Source organism: Athene noctua, chromosome 1 (assembly GCF_965140245.1).
Source record: "Athene noctua chromosome 1, bAthNoc1.hap1.1, whole genome shotgun sequence".
Classification (NCBI taxonomy): domain Eukaryota; kingdom Metazoa; phylum Chordata; class Aves; order Strigiformes; family Strigidae; genus Athene; species Athene noctua.
This window is the reverse complement of record NC_134037.1, coordinates 247,569,124-247,591,319: the sequence shown is the minus strand read 5'-3', so window position 1 is coordinate 247,591,319 and position 22,196 is coordinate 247,569,124. Positions and strand designations below refer to the sequence as shown.

The 22,196-nt window shown below is 40.2% G+C and overlaps 1 protein-coding gene across 10 annotated transcripts in view; it reads left to right on the top strand.

Moving 5' to 3' along the window:
• ELMOD1 (ELMO domain containing 1) overlaps positions 1-22,196 on the top strand; it is a 48,400-nt gene that overhangs the window by 3,579 nt on the left and 22,625 nt on the right. For 5 of the 10 annotated variants that reach the window (XM_074916117.1, XM_074916184.1, XM_074916108.1 and 2 more), the window contains exon 2: positions 12,756-12,850. In XM_074916117.1, the coding sequence (XP_074772218.1) occupies positions 12,834-12,850 (17 nt within the window). In that variant the 5' untranslated portion in view covers positions 12,756-12,833. Of the gene's footprint in view, positions 1-9,538; positions 9,617-12,755; positions 12,851-18,248; positions 18,285-20,294; positions 20,436-22,196 lie in introns of those variants that run through there. The other 5 variants (XM_074916169.1, XM_074916152.1, XM_074916143.1 and 2 more) reach the window with 5 other exon arrangements.

Sequence of the window (22,196 nt, the reverse complement as noted above, 5' to 3'; positions counted from 1 at the left end):
ATGGACAATACTGATTTCTTAAAAGTACCTCTCAGCTGTAATTGAGTGAGCAGTTCTCATCCACTTTAGCATAAAACTAATGAAGAGCCCCACACCAAGTTTTTAGTTTCAGACATATTTAGCAGTTTATTCTGGAGTGCTATATCCCACTCCCCTTCAAAATGAGAGCAAATGCTTCTCAGCTTTCTGTTACAGCTGAGAGGCCCTTGAAGAAGATAGTTTCCATCTCTTATAGTAAGTGTAGTACCTGAGTGGAACCAAGTGGTTGGGCGTGGTGTTTTTAACATGTCCTAAACTGTCTTCAGATCCCCGGGCTGAGCATTCGATTCTGCTTCAGCCAGCTACAGTCACAGATGTACAAAGGAGCCTGGAGAACAGGAGAAATACATGAGGTGCAAAGACTGGAATTGAAAACAATCGGCAGATTGAGCAGGTGAATTTGCAACTTCTTAGAGCAGATGTAGGAGGTACAGGATACTGTGGTCCCCTTGGCTGTGTCTATAGGAAACTGCACACCTGTGAGCTCTCACCTCTCTGGTGGTATTGTACCTAGAATTACTTCACAGGCATTTTTAGTCTGAATATATGTATCTACACGAATGTTTTGGCTGAGACAGAGAGTGTGTTTTTTGAAGCAAATGTCCCAGTTGTCCCTGCCTTTTTGTTCTTTATCTCATTTTGTGGACTAGTCTTGGAGCACCTGAGAATAAATGGGAGGAACTGTTCTGGAAGCACACCAACTGCAACTTGGCATTCAGTCCCAGGGACCAGGTTGGAGCTACTCCAATATCTGTACTGGGTGTTTTGTTTCAAAAACAAACAGCGTTTCCCCCATCTATGCAGTTTCAATTTCACATGCTTGGCACCATTTTTTTCGTTGGCAGAGCCACTTCTGTTGGTCTGTGCTATGCGCTGATGTAGCTGTAGCTCCTGTGGTAGGTATGTATTTCGCTTCTCCAGGGAAGATTGCTCAGGTAGAGAGATTAAGGGACAGGACCAAACCCAAGAAAATTAGTTGTATGACATCCTGTCTCCACAGCTCCCTGTATCATGCTGCTCATCCACTCAGTTAACCGTCTTCTGAAGGTGCATAAGGAAGAAAGGCTGTTTCTGTAAAGAATGCTTATTTAGGACTGTGTACAACTGGCTATCAATTTCACAAACATAGGTCTTATTCCTTAGCGTATACACCATCTGCCACACAAACCCATATTGTGTGCCTGTGTTGGAGTCTGCCAAAAGTGAACTGAGAAGTTTCTTAGAACCCCAAAATTGTGATGCTATTGGAATCAGCATATCAAGCAAGAGCTCCTGTGGCCACTTCCAGATTGCACTAATGGCAAACAGTTTTGCCTCCAAATTTTTTTTTCTTTTTAGTACTTATTTATATATTTAAAACCAAAAAGAAATCCTTACCTTTCATTGTCCTTCAGGATGCTTCAGGTATTGAGACTTGTCCATGGTGTAGCAAGTTTGTTACTGCACTGATAATGCCTGTACAACTAGGTGAGCGTGCAGGTGATAGGAATTGGGCACCTTAGTACGAGGCAGTCCTGTGGTCATGGAAACTGTAGTCCTCTTCCATAGCTCTGGTAGGCAGTTATAAGAGCAAGTCTCTTATTCCCTCTCCCACTCTGCTTTCACAAAGCCACATCCATATCAACATTGGCTTGGATGCATGCCATCAAACAGGTTGTGCCTCTGAAACACTAAGATCAATGTGGGGTTTGTTAAATTTGGGCTTGCTAGGCCTTCACGCTGTCAGTGTTAAGGCAGCCTGACAAGAACAGATGGATGGAAGGAGGAAAAGAAGAGTTCTTGGTGGAGGAAGGGAGAGGAGGGAAAGAAGAAAGGAAGGGAGAGGAGGAATGATGCTTCCAGAGGGATAGATGAAAAACAGGAGATACCCTGGGCACAAATTAAGAAAAGGCCATGCAATGTGCTGCAACTATTTGGTGGGGGACCACAACAATATCTCCAAGGATCTGAAATAGTCATGATGTTCTTTGAACCTGACCACCTACAGTACAAATGTTTTGGATGACGGCTTGTTGTTTTTATACATAATCTTTGGAGCCTTTAGGCACCTATAGGCTAATGAGATCCCCTAGAACTGCTGGACTGAGATTTTACCTTTGGAAGGGAAAAATTTTTCATCATATTTTTTTTTTATATACTATAGCCTGTTTCAGCTGGAGTGACTTTTCTTCCCAACCCCCCTTATTTATCATGCTGTAGGGATTATTTGAAACTCTGGGGATATTTTTTTTCCGGAGTGGGAGTTGAGTGCTGGAAAATGAGCAAGGGAGTGCTCTTGTGCATCTCGAACATCCAGTTAACATCATATGCAAGCCAAACAATTTGGGACTAGATCTGAAGCATGAAAGATGAGATTGTGGTTACCGTTCAGTCCAAAAATTAACCCAACAGCAACAACACAACCCACTGAAAACAACCAACCCACCGAGTCAGGAGAAAATTTGGGTCTGCACATTATGCTATATCATACATGTTGCCATCTCAAGAATGAGATCAGTTCATCTTACTGAATTATTATGCGTGTATCTGCTGCTAGTGTTCTGGAAACTTGTTTTATTTTCTTTTAGAAATATTTCTAACTCACTTTATACTTACAAGGTAAAGGGTAGAACTATAAAAAATGTACGCCCCATTATTCTAAGTAAAAAGAGAACTGAAGGAAGAAGACTTTCAGTGTTGCATTGTGTTAAGAATAAGTGCGTTATGCCAGTGCTGTCAATCATCCTGTCCTAGTTTGTATTCTTTCTGGCTTTGTGCTGTTCTCCTCCCCCTCGGTACAGGAACAGTTTCCAATGGTCTTCATATCTCTTCTTTCTCTTCTCTTCCCATGTTGTCTTCTCCCCTCTTTCCAATTTTCTGCTATCAAATCTTTGCCAGCATCCTTTTCTATCTGAGACTGGGCACCTAAAAGAAAGCAAATGCCTGGTAGAACTGAGCAAGAAGTGGCAGAGGGAAGGAGAGCACCATGGTACCTCACGCTTCCCTTGCCACTGACTTTTTTCCTACTTGGTTGATCAAAGTCATCTTGTGCAGTTACCACCTAAGGATGGTTCCTGGGCCATGCCTGAAAGTGTGTTTCATAAGTCTTTCTTATCAGCTGGTATAACTTTATTGACTTTCAAACCATTCTTTCCATCTTTACTTCTGCAGATCTTCACCTCTTCATTTTGCTCCATCATGTTAGAGGGGTGTCTGTGTTACTGTATCCCTCCTTGCTAAGAATGTCCCTGTTGCCAATCTCTATCCTAGCTTTCTTTCTCCACTACTTATAGAAGTAGTGCTTGATTTTGGTGCTGCTTGGAGTTAGCTTAAACTACAGAAGGGTGTAGTGAGTCTTGATACAGTCACTTTTGCAGTTGTTCACAGCCCTTGTTAATGGAAATGAAAATTTGGTAAGATGCTTGTAACAGATTTGGGAAGATGACCCTAAAGTGATTTTTTTTTTTTTTTTTTTTTTTTGGACCATGTTGCAATCCAAAACTTTTCCCTAAAGAAGGGCTTAAACCTGTTTCAACCAAAGCATGGAGTTTGCAATATTTATTGCAGAAACTTAAGAAAACCTTCTGGTTTCCATGGGCAAACAGATTATTTCTTCTACTTCTCCTCATCCCAGACATTGGTAAAACCAGAGCAATCTACCCTGCACATGTTCTTCTGGGCAGCAAGTGCCTAATCAGAGCTTCCAGCAAGGTTATGTAGCTGAAGCTGTCCTGGTTTCCTGTCTCCTGGGATGCAGAACATCTCACTGAGCAGCAAACAGGAGATGAAATAGTAGGCCATGAAGTTGGGGGGGGAGGGAAGTGGGATTTTCAGACCTTTTGTTTGCAGATGAAGTATGTCACTCATTTATTGTGGTCCCTCAGCAGACTGCAGGACCACAGGCAGCTAACGGCCGGTGTATACCACTTGCTATGGGATGCTCACAGTTTCACAGATGTGGTGTTTCATGACATCATCTAACTGGCTTACTGCATGGGACGTCATTATTCCTGAATCCTGTTTTAGGGAACAGTGCATCTCTAAAATTACAGAAGGGCATGCAAAAACCCTCATGTATCCTACTCTTGCATATCTGTCTTGGAGAGCTCTGTGGAAAACTTGTTGCTTGCATGCCAAAGTAATCTGGATGCAGTGATGGGAAAAGCAGGCACCACAGGGAGCAAATTTCTGTTAGATCAGTATGAATTGTGTCTGACCTTCACCAAGTTCCTGGGTAAATAAATTGCTTTATGCTCCTCTAGCCTGAAAGCTTTGTCTGGCTTTTGTCCTGACACCTCTGGTGTCCTTGTTTTAATTTTTTTTTTTGTCAGTTAACAAAATAAATATGAAAGTCCGTAGTTCTACATGCTTTCAGGCTGATGCTTGGTGTGAAGTTTTATTGATCTAGCAGATGAATTGACTCTACCCAATCTAAGCAAATATAACAGATGTTGGAAAGGTAGGGGAAAGGATAGAACAAGCATCTCTGGTGTAATTCTGTTGACATTGCGGATCCTCATGTGACCCATTGATGGAATGATGTTTCTTCCCCACAAACTGCTGCATGTTAGGAATTGGGAGGGCTCTAAAGCAAATCTAGACTAGTTAATTTCTGTGGCAAGTTAATACTTCATCTTTGCCTTTTACCTTGTACCCTCTTCTAATCTACGCAGTGAGGTAGAAACCCAGAAGGAAAGGCAAAAGAGCATCAGTCATTCACTTCTGGAAATAGTAATTTTGGGTTTTTTCCATTGAGATTCTGCAGTAATTATTCTGGGAGCTAACCAGGCAGGCTCTTTGGATTTTATGCATCCAGTCTTGTAGGATTTATTCTAAACTTGAAGGAATGTTGCTACGAAGTGTGATGTTTTATTTAGAGCAGACTTTCTTGCAGTACAAGCTGTTGTACGTCTGGAAACAGAGCAAGTAGGCCAGAAACATTGCACTGCAAATCGTGTAGGTGCACACAAGTCACCCAGATGATGCTGCTGTTCTCCTGGGTGAACTCATCAGTGATCAACTGAAAGTTCATGAGAAGTGGCTAAAAATTATGCCTTTTTATAATGCATGAAGGTGAGGGGGGATTGCTGTGGGTTGAAGGCTGTTCTCAAGTGTGAGACTTAATTTTGAGCTGATATATCATTTACTCAGGCCTCTTTGGAATAAAATACACTTTTTTCAACAAGTAAAGTAAGCTTGTTAAGGATGGAAACATTATAGACAGAGGCAACACTTGAATACTTTAACTCCTGTTGAAGTTAAGCATCTGGTTACATTTCTAGAAGTTTACAGTACTCTGGGGTGTGGAGAGCTTCCTCTGCTTTTTAACTTTTTATTTAGTATTAGAAATAGAATGTACCCAGTGAAGTCTTCACTGGTGACTTGAAGTGATTTAATATAACTTTCTCCTCAGCATCTTTCAACATTGTAATAGAGTGGAGCTAATAGAAATTGGTAAAAGTAGATTATTGCCACAGTTCTGCATGCAAAATATGTCTGTATGCATGTACATCTCCTTTGCTGAATTTTTGGAATTTAATTTGGTTTAAAAAGTTAGGTACAGAACCATAGACTTTTTCTTTTAAAGGGCAGAGGTCAACAGTGAACTGTGGAGATGTTTCTACAGTGCTGAGTTTTGGTTTGTTATCTTCATCAAACTGTGGGTTATCACTGAGCAAAAATCTACTGAGAAATTGCAGCGTATAGGCTGAACTAGATGGTACTAGAGGTAACTTGCCATGCAAGATTTGACAAGTAAGTTTTCTTGAACCCAAATGCAGTCCTAAGTGACTGTCTCTTACAGGTGTACTCTAAGACCCTCTTGATGCTTCCTTGTTTCTGATTTACACCTGTGACACTATTTATCACTTTAAAGTGGCAGTAATGGACTGAAATTAATTGCTAAGTTAGGACTATAGAATTAGAGACTTTGAAGCACTGTTTTGTGCCTTGGGGGAAGGGATTTTTTTTTGCTTTCTCACCCTCCCAACTGCTGTGATTTTAAGCTTTCGTTCAGGGCCCTATCTTTGTATTGCTTAATTGTGTTGTATGTCCTCATGCTCACAGGCTCTTTTAGACAGGACTAAAATACAGTGAATTTTACCTTCATGTCTAGCATTTCCCTCACTCTCCTAGTGAAATACAGAAATATAAAATGTCAGTGTGTGATGGAGATCAGGAGAGGGGAAAAAAAAATCTTATTATCTGTGACAGTGTGACTGAAGTCAAGTCTTGATTATTAGCTTCATCAATCAAGTGTGACATTTTGTTCTAAGACTTTCTTTTACAGAACACTTGAATACAGCCTCATATTGGGCACACGGAAATGAAAATACTGTTCTGTCGTGAGATGGGAAACTTAACTTACACAAAACAGGCATCCACTGTTGATCCTTGACGTGGGTCCTGCCAGTGGCTGGCTGTTGGTGTTGGGCAAAGCCACTTCTGAGCCAATTCAAAGCACTTTTGAACCCCATGAAGGTGACCTGTTCCTGAGAGCCTTTTCAGCAATACAGTTGTTTCCAGGATGTGTTCTGAGTTGGAGAGGTCTAAGCACTGTTCTTGCTGTAACATTAAAAGACCTATAAATGACTGTGGTGCAACTGCTGCAACTGAGATGGTCAAAGATCCTCTGTTTTTATTGGGTTTAAAAATACATTTTAAAGTTACTTTTATTCCACTTTTGAGCATTAATGCAAGTTGGAAGGTGCAAGTAGGTATGTATCTCTTCATGGGATAGCTTGGTAAACAATACCTGCTGAGAGTTAGTATGGCTTGACCAAATTGGGGTCCTAGAGTTGTTGAGGTTTTATTTGTATATAGGGTTTTTGTGTGTTATCTTGATACTGGCAGCACTCTTGTAGACTCTTATTCTTAAACTGTATGTTCCCTGAAATGACTTGTTTATGGTCAAACTGAGTGGTGGAGGCTTTTGGGTGGGAACAGAGGGCCAAGATGAGGTAGCAGGAGTAACCTTGTTCCATCCTCAAGCTAAGCTTGTTTCATGGGAAACACTGCAAATTAGACAGGATTTTAGTGAGAGAAGTTTATAGCTCTTAAACGAATAAAGTAGCAAGGACTCAGGCACCCTATCTGTTATATGGAGTACTTGGATATAATTTAGGATATCTGAGATGTCCCTATAATAGTGACTGTGGGGGAAGCAGAGACTCAAAGACTGGAAGGGACCTCAGAGGGTATCCAGCCCAACCTCCTGCTCACAGCAGGGTCAGCTCTGAGGTCAGGCTTCTCAGGGCTTCATTCAGTTGGGGCTTGAAACCATCAAAAGATGGAGACTGCACGAACTCTCTGGGAAACCTGTGACACTGCCTGACTGTCCTCTTGGGAGAAAAAAATTTGCCTTATATCCAGGTTGAACTTCTGTTTAAGTTTATGACTCTTGTTTTTCACCTTCCTGCACTAACTGAAGAGTCCATCTAAGACTTCTTGATGACCTCCCTGTATGAACTGGAGGTGCTGTTATGCTTGCCCGCCAAAGCTGTCTCTGCCCCTATCATCTCAGTGGCTTCTGCTTAACTGTCTCAAGTTTATTGCTGTCTTCTGTGTATTGCTGGGGCTCAAAACTAGACAGTGCCTAAATGCAGTCCGAAAACTGCTGAGCAGAGGAAGATAATCCCTCCCCTCAATCTACTTACCAGCTCTGCTTGTGTTCTTGCAACCCAAGGTGCCGTTGTCTGTCATTGCGTACTGCTGGCTTGTGGCCTGCTTGCTATCCACAAGGACCTCGAGGGACATCACATAATGTATATCACCTATTCTTCCCTTTCTAATTCTAGTTATCACAGAATTGGTGTTCAAGACAGAGAAGCATTAACCTTCCCATCAGGGGAAAAAAAAAAAGGAATATACAGTAGCAAAACACTTTCGGTGACATAATTGTTGTCCCTCACAAATAAAAACACATAGACTTCTGAGGTGAATGAAGGATAAGTGGCAACACAGGATGCTACTGGAAAAAAAAGTTGCAACCTGAGATCAGCATTATGATGGTAGCTGGTGGTATTCAGCTCAGAAGAATCTACTTTGAAACAACTAAACCTAAAAATAATTTTTTTTTTTCTCTGCACTCAAGATGGCAGATGCAATTACTGCCTTCTATTTCAAACATGTCTCTTTTTTTGTGAGAAGGAAAGTTTGGATGAACTGTAATCTAATGATCCACATAAAGACTTATATTCAGACTGCTCATCTTAGTGGTTCTGATAAATTGTCTCTTCAGCACATCTATTCTTTCTTTATAATTAGAATATAAACCTTTTAAAAATGTTTCTGATATGCCAGGTGAGTCATTATCTTTCAAGACAAACATTGTGAAAAAATTACCTTGGTTTTACATTTTACTCTGCAAATATGGTGATTTATATTAAATAACCCAACTTTTTTCCTCAGCTGTATCTTCAGCTTTCTTGAAGACAAAGCAAACCCTCAGTTTCGGATAGGGGTGACTTTTAAGGCTTACTCTTGACTTCTTTCAGCCTCCAGGCAGCTGTTAACCTTTCAGATTGATGCATGTTTTGCTACTACTTAAAAGATCATAGAGTTTCAAGAATTCAAATAGTTAATGTTTATTTAGGGAAAGCTTCATTTATATTTTGAGACAGATCTTGTAATAGTTTTGCTGTTCTGAGTAGTACTGCTTCTCTTCCAAGAAAAGCTGCCGCTAGTTTTAGGAGGGGAAACTCCTGTCTGGTTTAAGATAAACTGGATTAAACAATTGGCAGTGTATGGGTACGTGGGTGTGTTGCTGGAGGGAGGAGGAGGTTGATTTGTGGAAGTTGTGTGGTATGGGATAAAATCCTGCAAGCTGAGAAACTGGAGCATATGGGAGATCCAAACTGTGTCCTTGCTCAGTCATCCTCAATCTAGAGTCTTAGAACATGAATCTTCTTATGCCAAAGAGCAAACTTTAAATATTGGGCCAAGAGGTTTTCAGTGGCATATCCGTGTTGTTGGTGTAAGCTACTTCTAGGGAATTAATGAAAAACAGCTAACAAAGTCAGACCTACTTGTCCATAGGTTTACTCCAGCTCCATGACTTAAAATCAGACAAGTCTGAAAAGCTGCCTACAAAAGGAAAAGAGAGGAAGAATTTTGCAGGTTCCCCAGTGAGAAAATGTGTCTATAACTTAAACCTGCAGCATTTTCTTAAGCTGCAGAAAAATACAGCTGCAAGTTCACGTCAGTGAAACTATGTAAAAGCATAAGCTCAGGCTCTGAGTGGTGGGTGGGTGCTGTGTCCAACAGGCTGCTCCCCACTGGGTACCTGCTGGCTCTTGGTATTCTGCTGTGAGTCTTGCACTTTCTGACAAAACTGGTATTTCAAAAGTGCAGGTAGCTGAGTATTCAGAAACTCCTATTTCAGTCTCCCTAAATCCATAACTGCTGTTAACTTCTCAACTAAATTGTATAATTGTTCTCTTTCTTTCAACAAGCTCACAAACGTTCATTATCCTGTCACTTGTCAAAGTCTTTTTCTCATATATATCTCCCTTTCCCACAAGGGGACCTTGAAAACCTTCCTGATCTGCAGACATCCAACTTGCTGAGGAAACTCTTTTCCTTAAGAAAACAGAAGGCTGTAAGTCAAGTCCCTTCCCTGATCACAAATACTTTTTTTTTTTTTTTCTAAACACACCCAATGGCAATTGACTGAAGTGTTTCAGGTAAACTCTGAAGTAATGTAAAAGTTGTCCAAAGCTATAGCTGCTGCTCTTGTTCATTGAGTTGCTCTAACAACTTTACTGGAAGTAAAACAGAATATTAGTTTATTCTGTAGGGGATTTTACTTCTTTTTTTCATTTAATAGAAATCTAATACATTTTGAGAGGAAAAGAGGTTGGCAGAAACTAGATCTTGTTCTACAAGTTTATGAATAGTAGAACTTACTCAGCTGTGAATTGCAGTAATGGTCTTTTAAAAAAGTTTAAACGCTTTACAGAAAATCTTTACTGAACTCCTCTAGAGGATCACTTATGGAGGTACTATGGAAATGGGGAATGCTGCCCTCCAGTCCTACTTGTTTGAAGATGAGTATGTTTTCATCCTCTGATTTGGCTTCCTGATCTAGCCTAGATGTCAGTAGTTAATGCCATGTGTATGTCCACATAAGTGAATTGTTGCAAGAATCCCAGAGCATGGCATTGATTTCTATCCCTGTATTTAGCAGATGGCAGCATTTACAAAGCCTCTCTGCGAGACATTAAAGTAAACTTTTTACTTTATGAACCAAGACAGCAGCATAGAGTCTCTGTACTTTTGTTTGTGCTGGAAGTCTTGTCTCTAGGTCTTGAAAACTTTCTGGGTAGATTCAAGTGGAATTTGATTGCTTTGGTCTCCAGTGGGGGAAACTGCTTTTGGGGCCATAGCCTTTCTATGGTTATTGGCTGGGGCTGTGCTGTAGGGGACTAGCTGCTGAAGCCTGTAGGGTGATCTGTTCCTCTCCAACCTGGAGGGCTTTGACTTCTGTGGCATAAGGACTTCAGTGGTTTCTTCCTGGTGACTTCCCCCACCTTTTTTAATTAAAAGGGAGGGAGCAAGGAGAGTTATTCTTGTAATTCCAAGGGTGGGCTTTTCAAGAGATCCAAAACTGGCAGTTTAACCACTTATCATGCTTGTTGTGTCACTTACTTCTGCTTTTTCTTTGCAACCAGTGACCTTCCATTGAGTTTAGCTTTCTGAGTAGAAGCCAGGACTTTATGAACAGCACTGTTGACTACTTAAACATTTTTTGAAACAGTCTAATTGTTAATGAGCATTCAAAACAAATTTATAATTGGCTGTAACTGGTAACTGTTCTTGAAGGAAGAGTGTCTTAAAGCTGCTACCATGCCACACTTGGATGAGCCAATTCTGGAGTTCAGGCAAGTGGAACTTCTTTCCTTTGAACCAGTAGTAAAGAAGCAGCAGCATCATTTTCAGCAAGGACCCTTGATCAGAATCAAGAAAGAGCTGATCTCAGAGGCTGAGGCCAGCACACGCTTTTAGAGGGGGTTGATTTGATAGCTCCTGGCGTTTCTAGTGTGTTCCTTACACTGCTGCCCTTATGGGTCAAATATTGTGGTGAAGCTTCCTTTGTTCAAGTTGATGCTGAAAAGCTGAGACTCAGCTGTGAGAACCTTTCACAAACTGTATCTTTTCAACAGCAAATTATTAGACTGGAGAAGGGGAGCAGGTTACATCCCCTCCAGTTTTTGCCTGTGTCCTGTGCTTGCTGTTGTTGAAGACCTATCAAAAGCTGTAGCAGGAATTGTTAGGAACCTGACTACTGTGTTCATTAATGAACCAGAGTTTGATGTTTGCATCTCTCTGCCCTTGCAAGCAGGTGTCACTGCAGCTAGCACCAATTACAGCTGTATTCATGGGACAGCAACATGATTCCGCCAGTCAAAAACAATATAAATGAATGAAGCTTTCCCAGTTCAGGGACTATGTATTTTTAGCAAACTGTATGTGATGTAATCCAACAAGATAGAGGCATTTTTCTGATCTTAAATGCTTGTTCTGTTCCTGTCAGCAGGCAACAGCATAATGTAAAACTTGCAAGTTACAAAAGGGAAAATATGAGAACAAGATAGGGTGAGAAGATTTTTATTCCATCAGTGCCAATAGGTCCTGCAAAAGGAAATAGGTTTGAGGTTCTCTAGATTTATAACTTTGTCACAAAAGAGGCCAGGTTTTTGAAGGCCTTCAGGTACTTGTCAGCATGCTGCATGCAGTGTTAATGAAGAATGGGCTCTTAAATGATTTCTTGACAGCACAGCTTTCATTCAGGCTTTTCTGTATGATTTGTAATAGTACAGAGCTTGAAAGTGTGGGTTTGTTCCCTTTAAATCTTGGATTAAGCTGTCCCAATAGCAGATGTGTAGCAGTACCCTGTTTTCTGGCAGTAAGTGAAGATATTTTATTGCCTTTTACAGGATATGAAGTACAGTAATCGGAGAAGTCTGCATTTCCTAGTCGAATGTCACTTGTATGTGAATACTCCATTTTGGAAACCTGAAATAAAGAGGTGGTGACTGAGGAGAGTCTGCAGTATATGGGCATGGTTATATTGTTTCTTCCTGAACTCTTCCTGCTCCTTTCCACTACTTGAACTAAATAGTAATCGTAATGAAAATTAACTATAGTACACCAGATTTCAGAATGGATAGGCAAGGTGGTCAACTGTATCTATTTTAAGACCTCACATGTATCATTTAATAAAGTTGATCCCCGGGAAAAACTGATTATCTGACATTTCCTATAGTGTATTAAATTGGGACCCAGTAGTAGCTCTTTGCTTACATGTTGCTTTTACCCGAGATCTCCAAACGCTATTGCAAATTCTGGGGAAGGGAGAGCTTTTAATGGGAGAGTGAGACAAGTGTCTCTTGAAACTGCCTCTTGGAAGCTGCTGTGATCCAGACAGGTGTTTGAAGAACACAAGTGTTTGAAATTGTCTAGATTTTTCTTCAGGCTTTCTCACTTATTTCTATACTCTTCACATTTTTTACTTTTCTGAAAAGAATCGTGGATAGTATAGTCTGGTCAGAGTATTTGCTCAAACTGAAGAGTGTGAGTGAATTATGATTTTTCATTTTGTTTTTATTGATGTGAGATTTCTTAACATCTTTTCCATGTATTTCCATAGATGTTTGAAGTGTGATTTAGAAAACTGAAGTACCACTTCTTTTGTTTTTTTTCCTGTTAGTAAACATGTCTCAATTCTGTTTCTACAGCACTGATACCACCTGCAGAGAAGAGATCATCACTGATCAGTAGATTACAGCTCCAGCAACACAAACCAAACCATCACCATGAAACACTTCCTGAGGTAACTGTTCTGTATTTTTTTCAAAAGTGTTTAATTATTCTAATTACTTCTGTGCTGCAATGAGTTAAGTGTGTAAACTAGTTTATACTAGATTGCTTTCTGTTCACCTAGATTTTGCTATTTAATTAAAGCTATTTTAATTTAAAATTTCCTTCCTAGTTCTTTATAGAAGCAAAGAAATGTGGGAACTGTCTTGTGGGATTGGAGCAGTGATGTATCAAATCAGTAAGGCCTGATATGTCAGGGTACAATAGGAGAAACAGTAACAGAGTAGTGCTTGAAAAATGTTGGGTTCTTTCTTTCCCATTCTTGTCTGCTGTCTGGATTTTTGGAGTGTTATTTGTGAGAGTAGAGGGGGAGATGCTTGGTGAAGATATGCAAATAGCTTTTTTTAAGCCAGTTGTGCTTGCTTTGGAGAAAAATGTCTATTACTTGCTCCTACATAGGACTTACAGTTGTTTTTCTATAAACCAGGAGTAAGTGGGGGACTTGCAGATGCCAGCTGTAGGTGCAGAAGGCCCATGTTGTCTTTGTTCTATAGTTAGTGGAGAGTTGAGCACTCCTAGAAACTAATATAGATCAAGAGCTTAATTTGTGTATAAATCAAATAAATCATATTCTGTGTGGATGGGAAAAACCTTTTCAAAGAGGGCTGAAGCATATGCTTCTGTAGAGAGCATCTGTCACTATATTTTTCTCTTTTTAGACTGTTTATAGCAAAGAGTCTTCTACACTGTGGATATCAACATCATTACCTCTAGGCTGATTATCTGTAATGATTTTGTTGCTAAACCAGCCTTGGCTTCAGCATTTCTGTTGAGCGTTTGGGTCAATTTCCTCAGGTATCTTGAGCCAGCTGCAGAAGGGCTCTGTAAGCAGGACATACACAGATTAAAACTATAAAGCAATTATTTATTTGCTAACACCCACAAAAGATGGCTAAGTTTAATGAGTCATTAGGATAAGCACTAGTGTGCTTACCACCCTGATTGGCACCAGACAGGAGGGAAAGGATTTGCCGTTGCAGCTCTGGCCCAGATCCTGGATGGTCCTAAATCTTCCACCAACATCACTGATACTGGTCCAGTGACCTGATGGTTCACAATCAGCCTGACTAACATCCCTATGGTGCTTTTTCCCTTTACAATTTTATAATGTTCTGTGTTGGAGCCTTCCTTCTTGGATCCTGCTAATGATTTCCATCTCAACAGTCTTGCATCGCTAATTTTTACCAGTCTTTCTCTGTATGGACTTGCTCAGCAGCCTAGCCCAAGGTCACAAATTGGTGCCATATGGGATCTAGGCCATGAATCCTGCATAAATGGGACTCTACCATCCTGTGGGTGGGGTGAGAGCCTCTAGCTGGGATCACAGAGGGTGTTACATCTTGCCTCCATAATGGCCTAGTATCTCTTGAGCGTAATGTATTTTGCTCCCTCCTGATGGAGAAATTGAGCTGCTGACAACTTCTAAGGTGCCAGCTCTTCCCTAACTATAGTAAATGTTTTGCTTCTCCCTTTAAGCTGCCTGTTCTGATTTTGTTTGGCTGTCCTGGCCCCTTCGTTTTTTTTCCCTGTTGAAGAAAGCCTGGTGTTTTGAATATTTGGGTCCCTGAGGCAGTCTTGAAGAAACTACTTCCTTCTTTCCATGGTATTTCTAAAGTCAGTGAATCCTAGAGGATTTGGTCTTGATGGTGTTAGCTTCTCTTAAGTAGCCAAGATAGATCTTCTGAAAAGTAATTGCTTATATAAATAGCACAGTCTAGGATTTTGTTATGGAAAGTCCAGTATTCCAAATGCTGAGCAGAAAGTCGGATTAAGAGGTGGGGGTGGGAACACAGAGCACCTCAAACAGGAAAACACTGTTGAAACAGGAAAGCTATTCTGTTTACTTACAAGTATCTCAATTTTCTTATTTTATATTAATCCTTTGACATGAACTGATATGAGTATTATATTTTGTAAATATAGAAGAAATATGTGGAGATTAAGAAATAAACTGGGGTCATCCTCCAAGAAAAGCACTTGCAACAAAACTCACTATCCCCAGTATGTGTTGTGGTTGCAGATTTGTGTGATAGAGAATAAGGCAGTGAGGTTTGCACCTGAAATATGTGCAAGACAAGGATATGAAGCTTCTAGCTTGGAAATCAGCTGGAAAAAGACAAGTTAACATATATTGTGTCCCCTAGTATTTGTCCATTACCCATAGCAGCAGCCTTCCAGGAGCTTGTTAAAAGCATCCTTAACTGTTTGTGAAGATCAAATGCAGGGTTGAATGTGGTGTAATGATGGCAAGGACTGCTTAGTGGCACGGTGTTTCCCTTGTTGCACAACATGGAGCAGACACTGGACTAGCTGATGCTGATGGCATAGATTATCTCTGTGTTTAAAACCAATGAGCTTAGTTAAGTCTACAAGTCTGACTGCAACACAGAAAATTCCATAAAACAGACGGAGAGAGGAACAGGGCTTTCATCTGTAAAGTTAAGATAACCTCAGTTGCTTTCTCCTGAGTAGTGACAGTCATTTACTTGAAGCAACTTCATGCAGCAGTCATTCACCTGGAGACCCAAGGAGGACTTTCAACAGCGGCTTTCAAATCAAGCTTGTTGTAAGAGAAGACCCACCTGTAGGCAGACTTGCCACTCAGCTCTGAGTTAGGTTTGTGTACTGGAAGCACACTGTAGTCTCTGCTGCTATATCAAAGGCCATGCTGCATCAGGGCTCTCGGATTGCTGCTGGAGTTTGTCTTCTAAACAAAACATTGCGTACAGATAATAAGGAGTTAGTGTAACTTGCATGCTGCTTTTGCTGTGCCTACTACATCTGTTGGACCGCTGACATGGGTTTTTATAATAAGTTCAACATCTCCTTTCTTTTGACTTTTGAATTTTGTATTTAATATCAGTGAATTGTCTTCCCCCCCACCCCCAACCTTTCCATTTAAGAAGCCCTGTTTAGTCTTCAACCATTCTGTGGCTAGTGACGTTGAAAGACAGCTCTGGAAATTACCACGTCCAATCCCCTTGCTCAAAGCAGGGTCAGCAACAGCAGGTTGCTCACAGCTGTATCGTCACATTTTGAGCATCTCCAAGGATGGAGATTCTGCTGACTCTCTGAACAACCTGTTCTGATTGTCTGATGACCCTTACAATTTAAAAACAGTAACAAAACGAATTTTAAAAAAAAACCCCACTCACGTTTAAGTGTAATTTCTGCATTTCTGTCTGTGCCCATTGCCTCTTGTGCTGTTAGTGGGCACCACTGAGAAGTCTGGCTCTGTCTTCTTTACTGCTGCCATCAGGTATTTCTGAACTAAGATCTTCCTGAGTCCCTAGCTCTGTCTGTCCTTCTACAATGGATGCTCTAGTCCCTTCATCATCTTTGTGGCCCTTTATTGGACTCTCTCCAGTATGTCTGTGTCTTTCTAGTACTAGGGAGCCCAGCCCTGAACATAGCGCTCCAGATGTGTCTCAGCAGGGCTGAATACAATCAGTGTGATCCACAAATATATGGAGCTTTAAGGGTCTCACATGAAAGGCAATGGAAAAGATAAAATTTTGGACATTGACAGCTCTTCCACAATTGAAGCAATTTGCTTCGTTTTATACAAGTAACACTTGTACATCCTCATATTTAAAGGAAGTAAAAAGATGTCTGTGTCATGTCATTGACAACACTGGCTGAACTATGTTTTATATGAAGGTGATGAATTTGTTTTGGCTGATATTTAGAACAATAGACAAGTATGCAGTATCCCTTTAAAAACTTCCAAAATAATGTGTTATTGCTCTTGTCATGTGTGTACTTGAGGTATGGGATGGGTGGTTTAGTTTTGGGAGGGTTTGGTTGTTTGAGTGAGTGTGGTTTTTGTCTTCAAGGCATACTCTGAAAGGTAGTCTTTACCTGTTGCAAAAAACTGTGAAATTACCTGTCTTTGCTGACAGTTACCAGCTCTGCTTTAACTGGAAAGTAAAATTGTTGTAAAAGTCACTTAAAAATGGCTCAGTACATTTCTAACACAAAGTTCAGCCATTAAATGAGACAACTAAAAAGATACAAGATACATGTTGTGGTGCCATGTATTAAGACTGATTCTAATAAATTAAAGTCCTACAGTATTTGAACAGTAGCAAAACTTCCAAATAAATCCTAAATTGAATAGGTTGCTTGTGCGGTCTCGGTTCTCAATATGAATTACTTCCTCTGATCCTGCCTTTCCCGGGACTGTATTTCACATCTGAATAACAAAGAAAGGGGCTGTGCTTGCGCAAATGGCAGCTACTTTGACATCTAGATCTCTTTAAAAGAAAATAATTTTTAGGCTGGGGATCCTTAATTAACAAAAGTTCATCTCTGATCTCTGACTTCTCATCTACCTGCTTTAAATAGCTGCTGCTTTCCAGTGGAAGGAGAAGCTTTTTTTAGAACAGACAGTCTAGTGCTTTGAATAACTCTAAATCCTTAAATTTAGGGGAGCGCTGTTGGCCAGTAAACTACAGGACTTAAACTACTACTCTAATCCAAAGTGATGTCTAAATGAAGATAGCTGTTATAGAGTTCTTTTCTTTCTCAGCTTACTCCGATATGAATTATTCCTAAATCTGAAATATTACTTATGAAATAAAACTGTTTCTCAGTGAAATACTTAATCTTTCAGTGCCTTCTTTTTTGTAAAGAGCGTTTGAGTAGTCTGTCAGTGATGCTTCCACTTTGTAACTTATCTTAAACACCTGAAATAATAACAACTTAGAGAACCAACTGTAGCAGATACTTAGGTTTTTTCAATAAAACTCCTAGAAACTTGACACCTTCTCTTGATCTACAGCAAAACAGTCTGTAAGCACTAGCAGATTTTAAGCATAAGTTCTGTCTTACTGGAGTCACATCAGATAAAATGAAAATCTAGTCAGCAAAATGCAAGAGCAGGGAAAGTGTAGAAAGCTGCTGTTAAAAAAAACTACTCTTCTGTCTTCCTTAACTGTCATGGTGACTTGCTTTCATGTCTAAATAGAGAGATAAGGTGGTTTTCAGTTGTCAAGTCTGCAAAGGCACAGAATGAAAAAAATTTCCTGTGTTTTTAAAGGAGCTATTAGCTGGTTTGCCTATGACAGAAACAGTGATTTGTACATTACTTCGTGGCTGACCTTGCATAAACACTGTAAATGATACAAATAAACCAAAGATAGTCAAGTTAATTAGCTCCTGAACAGGGTTAGTATCACTTGCTTACCTATTTGGACAGCTAGTCATCCATAACTAGTGTGTCCTTGACTTCTCAAGCCATTTAAGGCATGAGTTCTCAGGAAGGAAATACTGATGTGTAATACTTTACTCTCTGAGCTGAGTATGTAACTCAGGAAAAGTAGTTGTATAAGAATCTTTTCTATCCATAGGATCTAAAACAGGACACAGAGGAAAGAAAAATATGTGTAAGTAGACTCAGTGACTTTTATTTTATTCTTTTAAACTAGTTGATTTGGGAGGTTTTTGTTGCTTTTTTGCTTGTTCCCACACCCCCAGTTTTAAGTACAGTCACTAGGATTGGGTATCTCGTTGAAGTTTTCATTTTACCAAAAGTATTTGTTCTGTTCTGAAAATACTAAGGTTTACCAGAGGGAGTGAATAAGCACCCTTCGATTTTATTAGTTTCAAAAATGTTGCAGAGTAATTAATCTCTAGTTCCTTTCATGTCACTGAAATACCGCATGTTGCATTATTCATACATCTTGCTATTATTTAGGCAAACATACCTCACACAGGAAAGACCTTCAGAGAAATATTAGACAACTTTGGAAACCTTTGCTCAATTTTGCTCTGCCTGTTTATAATGGAGAAGGCTGCCTAGAGCCAGTCACTTTTAAATAAAAAGCCAGATTACATCAAAATGTGATGTCATACTGTCATTGGAAAGAGATATAAATTCTAATAACCATCATGTGTGCCATTCCCATCACACTGACCCAACATCAGTTGGGCTTCTCAAGGGCAAACCTTGAGACCCCCTGTTGAGAACCACTTCAGTCCTTTCCTTTGCACTGTCAGGGTGGGAAACAACACACTCAATTATCTCTGCTCCTTGCTGCCATGTGCTGTCTTATCCCAGGCAGAGCAGCATGTGCTGTGACTGCAGCAGCAGTACTCTGTGCCCTTTCTGGATCTAAATGTCTCTGTCTTGCAAGGATCCTAGCAACTGTAGAGCCCCCTTTCTTCATCCTCTCCCTCATGGAAGCAAGCTCTCCGGAACTTCTGCTGAGCCCCATTATTGCTGATACAGAACTGTTGCTTGTGTGGTTTTGCAGCATTCCTGATAGTCCTTGCAAAGTAGTGACTACCTAATTCTTTTTTTGTTAAAACTGTTCTTAGCAGAAAATTAGAGCTCAGAATTAGTGATATACAGCAGGGAAGAGATGAAATAATTAAAAGTAGATAAGCAAGGAAGGAGTGATGAAATAGGTGCATATAACAGCCCTTAACTGATGTTTGCTAATTACAGAGAAGATTTTACATTTCTGTGGCACTTCAGGCTACTGTGGTGGTAGCTTTAAGTACCAGGTAATATTCCATAAGTCTCTTCCAAGCATGCAAGGAAATACTCATTTTGGAATATTTTGTTGTTTTGGTTTTCCCCCCCACCGCCCTTGGAGTCCAGGTAACAAGTATGACTTTCTGCAGTATTGATCTCGGAGTTCAGTGACCCTTTCTGCAAGCCAAGTTTGGAGAACTGCTGAGGTTGGTCTTGCTCAGGAGCTAACCAGTAGCTTCTGATGTCCAAGGCATCAAGAACTGGGAACGTGTAACCCTGACTTCTCATGGGAGATGCGCTGCATGTGTTTCCACTCATACAACATCCTTGGCGAAGGAACTGCCTGTTGATTGGGCTTGTGCACATCAGCATCTTATTATGCAGTTTTTAATTTGTTTTACCTGAACAAATATTCATATGAACTCTTGTAATGGACTTTGCGCGTATGAACACAACTCTGTAGGTCTGTACAGCTGCATGTAATATGGGAAGAGAAGGAGCTTGTACTGGGATGGGGAAGATTAGAGTGCAAGTCTGAGGAACACCTTCAATTCTGCAATACTTTCATTCTTAAAGCTCACCTGTGTCTGAAGTATTGCTGTACATGACTACACAAACTGCTGGTGAAGCACACTGGTTTATGTTCTGAGAAAACCTGCAAAGGCAAGAAGGAGAAAAACCAAAAACACAGAAGAGATTGAGTGGACAGGAGGTTTGAAATTGGACTTTCAAACTGGAAGTTAATGCCACAGTGCTGTAGTCAGACATGTGGCTCATGCTGCACTTCTGTGTGGGTTCATGATACGCTGTCTTGTTTTGTAGCTGACAGTGTCTCCACTTTTCTTACATTAACTGAAGTGCAGAACAGCTAACATAAAACTTGTCTTATTTAATCACTAGTGTGCTTTTATTACAGGACTTCTGCAAGCAAGAATTCCCTTTTATAAAGAACAACCCTTTGAAAACAAACTTGTTTTTCTTTTTGTGCTGTTCATGTCACAAATGGAAGATTTCAACTGTTGTAAGCTTGAGACGGATGAGTAGTAGAAAACTGAAGGTATACACGAAGGCTAACTTTCTTCTATAAGCTACCTAGTCAAAACTAGTGTTTGTTTGCTTTATTAGTAATAGCTGCTAAGTATATTTTAGTGAATCACAGGTGTAGTGTTTGTGTGCTGTAATGACATGTTTTTAGCAGGTGTCTTTTTATTAGTTAATCTTTGTGCAAACCTCAGGCAAAGCAAAACTTTAGTGGGGAAGGTGGTTGTGACCATGTGGTCACAGCTTTATCTCATTTAGAGTTTTTCCTTTGATTTGAAAATCTGTCGTTGAGTCTAAAGGCAGCAACATATAATTCAAAAGCATCTAACACCTTCGCCCCCTCCTCAAACCTTAGCCACATCACATGATCATAGGAAATCGTAAAATGATTTGGGTTGGAAGGGACCTAAAGATCATCTAGTTTCAATCCCCCTGCCATAGGCAGGGACACCTTCCGCTAGATCAGGTTGCATTAAGAAATGAGGTTTTGAGTAATGAAATGGGTTGTGATGTTTCAGCCCTGGAGGCAAATAAGTGTAGGCATGAACTTTCTTAAAGAACATGGGGTTTTTATGGGAGTTATCTTGCTCATCAGAAGGAAATCTTACATGGGCTGTTGACATGAAGTTAAGTGGGTCTTTCCTCCCTTCTTTCATCTAAATGAGTGCTCTGGGCAGTGAGTTGCTCTATTAGAGCCCTAACTTTTGGAAACAAAGCCACCCAAAAGAGAGCAATTTTTCCTACAAATGCGTGAAAATCCAGAACTTTGTTTTACCTCACTCCAACTTTCAGTTTGGCATTAATCTCTTGCATTAATTTCTTTGGACCTTCAGCCTGATTACAGAGCTGAGGTGTGCTGAGGATGCTGAGGGATGGGTATAGGTTGTGTTTGGATTCATCAGGGCTGGTGGACTAGCCAAATCTGTGAAGGTTGATTATCAAATGTCTGCTGGAAAACCAAAATGGCCAATGTTAGTTTGTGGGGTTTTTTCAAGCCACTATTAAAGGTTGCAGTTGAAGGCATTAGTTGACTTTATATGAGATTTGACTCTTTAACTGACTTACACTTCTGACTGTTGCAAACTTAAAGAATGGGTGCTTGGCTGGTGAGGGTCTTGCCTCCTGGTAACTGGTCTTGTTCATAATACTGAAGGTGATAACCTGCTGTGAAGCACATTTGAACTCCTCACAGTAGCGTGCGCTGGCACATCTTCTGTGGTGGGGGGGATGACACCCAAATATTTCAGTTTCAGCAACTGAAACTTTTTTTCTTGTCTAAAACTTGATTCCCGTGTGGGAGTGATTCCTCATTCTTCAGATTTCACTTCATATCTAAAATAGAGGCTTCCCGTTGCATAAAGACAACGGGGTTGTCTGCAGGCAGGCGTTTGGGAGTGTTAAGTGAATTAACTAAAAGTGTGAAGATAAAGTGGATGCTTTTAAAGTATGTTAAATACTTGTGTGGATGCTCTCTATTTAGACATAAAATGGTTTTAGTTCCCTTAGCTTAATCCTTCTTCAAAGGGGATTAAGCTAAAGTGAACATAAAGCAGCTTAAACTTCTGTGTGGAATTTAACGTGAGTTAACTTTTATCTTCCCTTCTCTGAATGTCCTTCGAGACCATGCCCTCTAGGATGTTTTCAGAAAGTGGTGGAGCTCTTCAAGCCTTATTAAACCTATAACTGATTTTGAGGATCTGGAATACTTCAGTATTTCAGAATAAACACTGTACTCCATTGAAAAGGATGATACAGTCTCCTAACAAGTAACTGTCCC